At 38.4% G+C, this 9,778-nt stretch overlaps 1 protein-coding gene across 24 annotated transcripts in view; it reads left to right on the top strand.

Annotated features, from left to right (window-relative positions):
- The window catches only part of PTPRD (protein tyrosine phosphatase receptor type D), a 457,704-nt gene that overhangs the window by 326,024 nt on the left and 121,902 nt on the right, over positions 1 to 9,778 (top strand). For 13 of the 24 annotated variants that reach the window (XM_027772778.1, XM_027772777.1, XM_027772776.1 and 10 more), the window contains 2 exons: positions 8,821 to 8,862; positions 9,368 to 9,465. In XM_027772778.1, the coding sequence (XP_027628579.1) occupies positions 8,821 to 8,862; positions 9,368 to 9,465 (140 nt within the window). The remainder of the gene's footprint in view (positions 1 to 8,820; positions 8,863 to 9,367; positions 9,466 to 9,778) is intronic. The other 11 variants (XM_006150805.1, XM_006150804.1, XM_027772789.1 and 8 more) reach the window with 1 other exon arrangement.

Here is a 9,778-nt window from a genome sequence, read left to right as displayed (position 1 = left end):
GTCATTAAAGCAATATATGATTATATATAAAAACAAATCTTTTCCCAAACCAGTATATTGGAGTTTATCTCCCTCTTTAACAGCCGATGGTATTGACATTATTCTGTTCTAAAGATATCAGTGTATTCCTTATTAATGGAGACTGAGTTATTTCCCACGGTTTGCTGTTTTAGTTAGTACTGTAATGAACAGTGCTGAGCCCAGATCTCACCTCATTGTTGCTATTTCTGAATGTTAGCTGGAAATGTAGGCTGGGTCCTAGGGTAGTAGTATTTGCTTGTTGATAGAGACCACTAATTACAGACTTTTGAAATATAGTATTGGGACCAGGTCATGGCCTGTGGTTAAGGCAGTTGGATCCCACATGGTTGACCCCACATCCAAGCCCCCAACCCAGCAACTTGAGAGACACATGAGGCACCTGTGTGTGTATGTACCCAAAATCCTGAAAGGAGGAAGATATGGGAGAGAAGGGATTGCAGCTTGACTATTCCCCATAGGAAGTGCTTTTCCCTTCCCTTTCTCTGTCTCTGATGAGCACATGAGCCCTTTAGCACACACACACACACACACACACACACACACAAAAAAAAAAAAAAAAAAAACGAAATTCTTTCGTTTCCAAAGTATCATCTATAGCTCATGACCTCTAAAATTGAACAAAATTACTAAGATAAATATAATATTGTCAAAAGATGGCAGCGTATAATAAAATAAAAACTTGCTACATGTTCATATTTCTGTGTTTCCCTGCAAAGCCAAAGAATTTCAACATCTTAGAGAAATTTGGTTTCTTTCCAGTGTAAAGAAAGGTGTAAAAGCAGGTGTCACTGATAGCATCGTATAGTGCACAGTGGCCACCTGTCTGTGACTGCATATTCATTCTTGCAGTATCTGCAGCCCTGACTCACCCTTCTTTCACCCCTAAAAAAGACCTTCAAGTAAAAACTAAACTGGAGTGTTTGCGCTTACACTTTTGAGGAAAAGAGCTTTAAGAATTGATGATCAGATGTTACAACTTAAAGACCTCGTTTTCATTCTGTGGATGACCTTAATATGTTTTGCCCTAAAGCATGCGTGAATGGTAGGTGATTGATGGGCTGTGAAAAACAAAAACAAACTCGTAAAAAGTTAACGTATCAGAAATAGCGAACGAGCAGTTGGCAGCAGCAGCAGCAGAAATGTCTGCACAGCAACAGAGCAAGCTTTGAAAGCATCTCTTCTGTTCAGTAGTGCTATTAATTGGGTCGATGCTGATGAGATCCAGTCTTTATATATGCATTTTTCATATCCTTGTATTTATACTGTGAGAAACTTAGGCATACAGCTTGAGTTAGGAGTCCTAGATGTGCTCTTTGTATTTTACATTTTGGAAACCATTACTCATCAGATCTAAATAGTAAATGTCTGATATAAAGATATAAGGTTTGTTCAAATTCTGCATTTTGAGAAATCCAACTCCAACATTAAAAGATGATTTTGAATTATGCCATTTTGGATTTACCTAAGAAAGCACTTGTGAAGTTTTTTTTGTTGTTTTTTGGGGTTTTTTTACTTAATGATGCTAGTCCTAGATTAGCTAAATTTTCATTATTAGTTTACCAAGAAGTAATTATACCTTACAAATAAATGTTCTTTCTTTTTAATTAAACATTAGTTTATAAAACAGCCTATAAACTTAAGAGTATTTGTATTTTACTCAGGGTATTCTAAGTAGGGCATAAATTGTGTGTAAATATGACAAATATTTAATAAACTATTGAGTTGTCAGAAAAGTCATGATTTGTTTTTGTGTGTGTTTTTCCATGCAAAAATGCATCATGACTTTCCCAATGACCCAGTAGTTTCTCTCTGTATCTGCTAACTCGGGTAGGTACATTTCACAAGGTCATGGTTATTGCTCTCAGAAACAAAATAGCTTCTGTCTGTTCTATGACCACAAACTTCTCCAGCCTTTATCATAATTTGTTGGAAAGGAAAATTTTGAACAGATTATTACTGAATGATTATGAACATATCAAGGTAGTAACAGAAAACAATTTTTTTTTAATTTTGTTTTTAGACAGAGAGTTGTGCTATAGGGTATGTGGGTTCATCAGAGAGACAGACAAGAGATAGAGAGACAGAATGTGAGAAATCACCCCCTGGGAGGGATTGCTACGCCACATTTCCTTTTCTTCCAGTCTCCTCTTAGGATTTTGGGCACACCTGCACACGTGTGCAGCATGAGTTTTAAACAACTAGGTCCAGTACTTGAACTGTGGTAAATTATGTGGGAGTCCAGGGATTGTAACCATTATACCATCTGGTGGTCCAGGAAAAAAATTTTTTAAGATGTGCCACTGTTATTAGTGATCTCAAAAGCTATACTTAGTGAAATAGTTTTAAAGTATCATTAGCATTTAATACAAGGTTTTAAAAGGTATGAAATTAAGTATTTGATAAACATTTCCCTATGGATAATAATTGTTGGTAGCCATACTCTTACTGATGGTAAAATAGAGTAGAACATTTAAAAAGTAAAAACACCTTAAATTTGTTTTTTAAGAACTTTTGCTAAACAGCACAGCAGTTTTTTTGCTTTTGTTTTTGTTTTTGTAGAAGTTTTTTGTAGAAGTTTTTGCTGTAGGGTGCATGCGTTCACCAAAGAAAGACAGACAGAAAGCGAGAAATCACCCCCCAGGGGGGATGGCCATACCACAATCCTTTCTCCTCCATTCTTCTCTTGAGATCTTGGGCATGCACGCACACGTGCCCAGTGTGAGTTTAAGCCACTGGGTCCAGGATTTGAACTGTGGTCAACTGCATGGGAGTTCAGTGACATAGCCATTATGCTAACTGCTGGTACCAGCGCAGCAGTTCTTAACGTTTTTGAAGGCATACCTTTAGTTCATTGTTTTCATGAAATAGAGTAGAACTTTAGAAAAACAAAAACACCTTAAATTTGTTTTGTTTTGGTTTTTTTTTTGAGAGGTTTTCGCTATAGGGTGCATTCCACTCGCCAGAGAGAGAGAGAGACAGAGAGACAGAAAGTGAGAAATCACCCCTGAGGGGGGATGGCCACGCCGCAATCCCTTCTCTTCTGTTCTCCTCTTGGGATCTTGGACACGCACGCACACGCGCCCGGCATGAGTTTTAAGCCACTGAGTCCGGGATGCGAACCACGGTTGACTACGTGGGAGTCCAGCGACATAGCCAGTACGCTAACTGCTCATCCCACCTTAAATTTGTTTTAAAGATAAACTTTCTGCCAGGACCAGCAGGTGGCATGATGGTTAAGGTGTTGGACACTCCCACATGGTCAACCACGGTTTGAGTCCCAGACATGGTGGCTTGCTTTCTCACTTTCCCTCTCTCTCTTTCTGTGCCTCTCTAGGTCAAATTAAAATAAATGAATAAATAAATAAAATTAAATAAATAATTCTTTAAAAGTATCTTCTGCCAAATAGCACAAGTTTTTAACATTTTTGAAGACATACTTTTAGTTCATTATTTTCATGAAAACTTAAAGTGTTTTGGAAAAAAGCAGCTGGAAAACACTGATGTGTGTTTGAGCTTCTTTTGCCTATTCCCCGCAATCCAAACAGACAGACACTCTACATGAAGGTAGTGCATTAACACATTTTCTCAAACCAAAGAAGTTTTATGATCTCTCTTTTACCTCATAGATAGCCCAGTCATACAGGCTCAGCTTTCTGTACCTGTTACCGTTCTTCCAGGAGTTTTAAATTATTTGAGAGACAGCATGGCATAATGAGAAGTGCTCTAAATGAGAAGTGACAAGGTTGTGGGGTCAAATCCCCCCGTGTAGTGTAGATTTGCTGATAGTCATGACCTTGATCATGTCCTCCAAGTTTCATTTTCCTATCTGGCAAATTTAACAGAGACTTGGGTTAGGGGGAGGGGAAGATGGATGAATCCAAGAGGGTGAACCTTGCAAGAAAAATATACCTTTATAGCCCCAGCAGTAAGCTCAGCACCTCGCCCATTGCCTTGTGCAGACAAGCATGCAGTCTGTCACCCTCAACGTGTCTTAATTTTATTGCACACACACACACACACACAAGGAAGATTCTGTTCTTTTAAAATAGGGCTCACAATCTATAGCTGACCAAATGTGGTCTGCAAAGATCTTATCTTTGTCCCCAGCTGGGTTTCAACAAATTTTTTGAGTGAATGTGGGAAACAGTGGAAGTATTACGTAATGTTCGGGATTTTTAGTTGCTATTGAAATAGTCTGGTTCTTTTGGCCTTGCATTTCCAGTTGTCAGAGTAAGAGACTGGAAGTGAATAGCATCACCCTTCCCTCAAGAACCCCGACATCTACACTAACCCTAAAAATGACTCTTTTATTATTTTTTTTTAAAGAGAGGTTTTTACTATAGAGCGCATGCACTCGCCGGAGAGACGGAGACAGAAAGTGAGAACTCACCCTCAAGGGGGGATGGCCCATGCTGCAATCCCTTCTTCTCCATTTTCCTTTTGGGATCTGGGGCACACACGCACATGGCACCTGGCCTGAGTTTTAAGCTGCTGGATCTAGGACTCAAACTATAATCAACTACGTGGGAGTCCAGTGACAAAATCATTATGCTGTGTGCTGGTCCCTAAAAATGACTCTTGATACTGAGTGTTAGTTGCCATTTATCTCATGCTCGTTGTTATTTTCATATAATAGAGAATTATTTCTGTTTCCCAAGCCTCCAGTGAAATAGGGAAATAAGACAGTGCTAGAGGGCAGCTTGTTTAGAAGAAGTGAGAATGGGGAACCAGCAGTTAGCGTAATGGCTATGTCGCTGGACTCCCACGTAGTCGACCGCGGTTTGTGTCCCGGACCTGGTGGCTTAAAACTCACGCCGGGTGCATGTGCGTGTGTGCCCAAGATCCCGAGAGGAGAATGGAGAAGGGATTGCGGTGTGACCATCCCCCCTGGGGAGTGATTTCTCACTTTCTGTCTCTATGTCTCTCTCTGTCTGTCTGGCGAGTGCATGCACCCTATAGCGAAAACCTCTCCCCCCAAAAAAGAAGTGAGAATGAGTGCATTTCTTTGTGAGAGTGTTTAAAATACCCATCCATATTCGTCCTTCACCTTGCCAGCCTGGCCCTTCAGCCACTTGAGACTTTGCCCCCTTTCTCCAAAGGATTGTAACTGGTGTTCTAGAAATAGGACAGCAGAAAAGTACCCAAGTTGCATGTTAAGATTTGGTTATTTGAGTTAACATACACATCATAGGCTTTTCTGGACTTACAAGTTCTCTCGTATGAGATGAAAATGCTAGACTAGGTCATCTCGAAGGTACCTCTCAGCTTCAAATGCCATGATTTTAAGGTTTTACGTCTTACAAGCAAGCCACCATGACATTGCTATCACAAATATCTACCCTGTTAAAAGCAACCATCATGTTTTTCCCTCCGACCTAAGGCAGATTTCAGTGACTGCATCTGTCATTTCTCATGTTGACACTGTATATTGTGAATATCACAGCTTCAAAATAAAAACTATGCTCAAATCCAGTACCTTTAAAATGCATTTATGTGGTACGTTGTAGCTTTGAAACCATGTGGTCAGAGCGCCAGCAAGTCCTCATCAGTTTTAGCCGTGCCTCAAGTTCTGTGCTACTAATAATAGTTGAAGTACTAAAGTTTGCTAATGTGGAGTCAGAGGGGATTTGGGGATAGCACCAGGAGAAAACTCCTCTCATTCTCATAAACCCTCGTAGGATTTTTGAATGGGGGAAAAAAAAGAGTAAATGGAGTTAGAGCTCCCCTTGAACCCCAAATTATGAATTCCATTAGAACTAAGAGACAGTACCTGGGGACTTAAAAAAAAAATCAGTGCCTAGCTTGAGTACCCAGAGATTCTAAATTAATTAATCTCCTGTACAGCCTACAGAAAAGAATTTCAAAGCACCTCAGATAATTCAGATGTGAATACACATGTCTAATAGAAACTGAGTTGTAGATTATGAGCAATGGACTTGTTATCAGAGAAAAGACTGAAGCAATAAGGTGATGAGGTCAACTTCATAATTTTCCTATTATCTACATTTTTATTCAGACTCTAGCATATTTCTTATATCATATAAAATGTTTTCAACTTTGGGCAATAGAGAAATTTCAAGGGGAATTATGTAACAATATTTTAAAGTAGATTCTTGGTGCTTATTTTATATTAGTGAAAGAATTTTAAGTCATAATTTTTTTGAGGTTCAGTCTTAAGCATAATTTTTATGTTGACATTCAGTCTTTTTAAATACATGATACAACATCATATTATTTTGAAAGTACTTTTGGGTTCTTGTGGGAGGTTTTAGTTTTTTGTTTTGTTTTGTTTTTGTTTTTGTTTTTCTGTGGAGTCTTAGCGTCTGTGCACTCAGCAGAGACAGAGAGAGAGAGAAATCATCCACCACAGGGGGATGACCACACCACAATCCCTCTCTTCCAGTCTCACCTTGGGAATTTTGTTGCATATGCCTGATTCTCAAACCACCAGGTACAGGACTTGAACCATGAAAATGGCCGTGTTGGATCCAGTGCCTTAACCTCCATGCCACCTGCTGACTCTGTACTTTTTAAATAGTCAGAGAAGCTCACAGTAAATTTAAATAATTCATAAAGGAGACAATTCAACTGCATAATCATTTTCTATTTTGTAAAGGGTTACTCCAGCCCCCCAAAACAGGTTTATTAACTTTCAGAACCTTTACATATGAGCTATGTCCAAGAGACCTTTAGTTCTTAAATCCTTGTATATATGGTGGAAATGAGAGTTGTGAAGAAAGAAGCAATTTCAGAATTTATCTAGTTTCACACTTTTATTTTACAGAAAATGAAATTTAGGTGCTCGGTAACAAGGGACTTGTTCATATCAGTAAATGGCAAAACCAGAAGTAGAATTAGATTCGATATTCTAGGCCAGGAGCCTCCTCCAGTACTGTTAGATTCCCACATGTTCTCCTGTCTTTTCTATGGAACATCCATTTTGCCATTTTTACTTGCCCTAGAAATTTGGTGCCACATGGTATATACTGACAACTCTTAGATGATGATTTTTTGATGCTTTGGCTTCTTTGCATGTGATATATAAACATATATTCTGATTCAGAGTGAGTCAGTGCAGGTTTGCTTGAATTGCTGTGTAATTAGCTTCCAAAGTAGTACTTCCAGACCATGTGCCAGTGCATGCCAGAAGTAAATATGTTGATCACATCTTTGGTTGATTATTATGGTCTACTGCTGTTATACTAATACTTTTCCCATCTCCAACTGGCTTTACTTTTTGCAGCTTTGAGCAGTAATTCAGTCCCCTACGCCTCCCTGATTGGCTCTGTGTCCTCCCTCTCTAGCCAAACCACCACTCAGTCCATATATGATAATAACTCTCTCCCACGATTCGCTCGAAAAGGTCTAAACATCTTTGTCTCTATTATTTTCTCTGTTAAAGCACTGTAATGATGTCTTCATCAATTCATTTCCATTTCCAGATAAACCTAAAGTCTCTTGTGCCTTTGCATTTCCATGCATTTCATTGGGGGTGCCTCATCTGGATAAGATCACTTTAATTATTAGATCACTGTAACCCACTCTCTCCCTCCACGGAATGTAAATTAGTTCAATTCTACCATCTATTCAGAGAAGTTTTACAAAGGGCTCCAAAATTTGGGTCCAAATGCATAATTATATCCCCAATAAAGAGTTTCTACTTCCAAGCAACTCATTTTCTTTAGTTGTTCTCTAAGAGTTTAGCTAACTGGAAGTAGACCTTTGTAGCTATAACTAAACCAACATTGTTCAGAGCACTGTGCTAAAGAGAGAATGTTAAAGAAGCAACGTAGGTTTTTACTTAACTTACCAGAGCCATTGCTAACTTGGCATTTGAGGAAAAGGAACTTACCAAGTGACTTTCAATAATGACATGATTTCCAAAATGCCTATAAAGAATCACATGGTATGAGTCCACAAACTAATACCCTCCAAAGAATCACAGTGATAGTAGAATGTCAACATGGCTTCCAGTTTGAGCTCCTCCATCATTCTTTTCTGCTTCAGAGGCTTCCCTGGGGACATGCTAGTTCAGGTTTTTCTAGCCAGCTGGAATCTGTGTCTGTAAGATGTGAGTCAGCAATGCTCTCTCATAATACTCTTGCAAAATTAATCAGAAAGATATGCAAATTATGTGAGCAGTGAGAAAGCAACAGAAAGATACAGGAATCACCAAAATTAACAGTGGATTCTTTTTATCAAAACTATGAAAGCAGTGTATCTTCAGCTGGCAGACTGAACTAAGGCGCGTCAGCCCCTCTTTGCTTTCTTTTTTCATCCTGTTTCCCTCTTTGTCTTTATCATTCGCTCACTGTCCTGAATTCATTTCCCATTAGTGGACAAAGATGTTTACACCTGAAGTAGATTGTAGGTTTACTGCGGGTTGAATAATGGGGACCTGAGGCAAAGTACCGCAAGGTTTGTTAGTGTGGCCATTTATAAATGTCCAGGAGAATGCTGCAACCCCAGCCTCTACAATCTGCTACTAGTGGAAACATTTTTGAGGCTCAGTTTGGTGTCTGATTGTGTTGTCAGTGGTTGTCGTCGATGAGCTGTGGTGCACGTCCTTTTTTGCTCCATGTTTGCATGTGAATGTCAGTCACCTACAGGTTTGTGAAATATTAAAGCGATCTTAATCTAGTCACAATGTATACAGTGAATCCTGCAAAAACTTGCCATATTTGTAGTCTTTCTAAAAAGTATATCAAGCTCTCCATTTCATTTTTTTTAACAAATTTGTTCTATTTTATTTTATTTACACCATCATTTCCTTTGCAGGTTCAGATGATTCCGGTTACCCTGGTAACCTTCATTCTTCAAGTTAGTTTTCCTTCATTATGCATAAGTCACTTTATGTTTCCTATCAAGCTACTCTCTTTCTCCTTTAGGCCTTTCTTGGTGTCTATTTTCTTAGTTCACTTTACACCATTTAATTCCACACAATTTCCATTTCACACAGTGCAGGAGAAGGAGTTTGAAATGACATAACAGTCATTACTCAAAGCAGAGGTTGACATCAATCCTGACTGTCAGTTTCTCCACTAGCTAACCTCATTGACTCAGAGCACAATAACGCTTTCTTTTACACTAGGAGTGTTAGTTTGGGGATTATGCTTGGTGACTTTTCATTTGGCTACAAAATCCATCCTTCCAGAGCATGTCCTGCTTTGAGTAACCAAACTATCTGCCTGCTTCCTCACATCAAACATCTTTACTACTCACGTATTCTCAGGCCATTTCTAACTATAGTATTCTCTATATTTTGGCACAGTTAGCATCATGTTCATTTGTTTTCAAATGTGGTTCTACTTTCCTTTTCTTGTAGGTATGGCTAGCCATCCTCCAATACCTATCTTGGAACTTGCAGATCACATTGAAAGGTTGAAAGCAAATGACAACTTGAAGTTTTCCCAGGAATATGAGGTAATTCATTGTGCTTATATTTGTCAAGACTGGCTCCCTCTTCTTTTTGACCATATTCTTGAAAATTCACTTCATCAGTGCTTTTTCTTTTGAATGTGACTCAGATTCTGATATAAGACTTAATTTACCCATACAATTACATAGAAGTTGTACTTTTAAAAGATACTGATTTTTTTCTTTTGTTTCATGTTACTTAAATGAGTTTAATGTGTTTGTATTTTTATTTTTAATTGATAGGTAATAATGGTATATATTTATATTATACATTATTATTCATTAAAATCATTATTCTGTGAAATATTACTAAAACTAT

The sequence above is a fragment of the Tupaia chinensis genome, unplaced genomic scaffold (assembly GCF_000334495.1).
Source record: "Tupaia chinensis unplaced genomic scaffold, TupChi_1.0 Scaffold000298_1, whole genome shotgun sequence".
NCBI classification, from domain to species: domain Eukaryota; kingdom Metazoa; phylum Chordata; class Mammalia; order Scandentia; family Tupaiidae; genus Tupaia; species Tupaia belangeri.
Note: the sequence above shows the minus strand (reverse complement) of the source record. Positions and strands in the feature narration are given on the sequence as shown.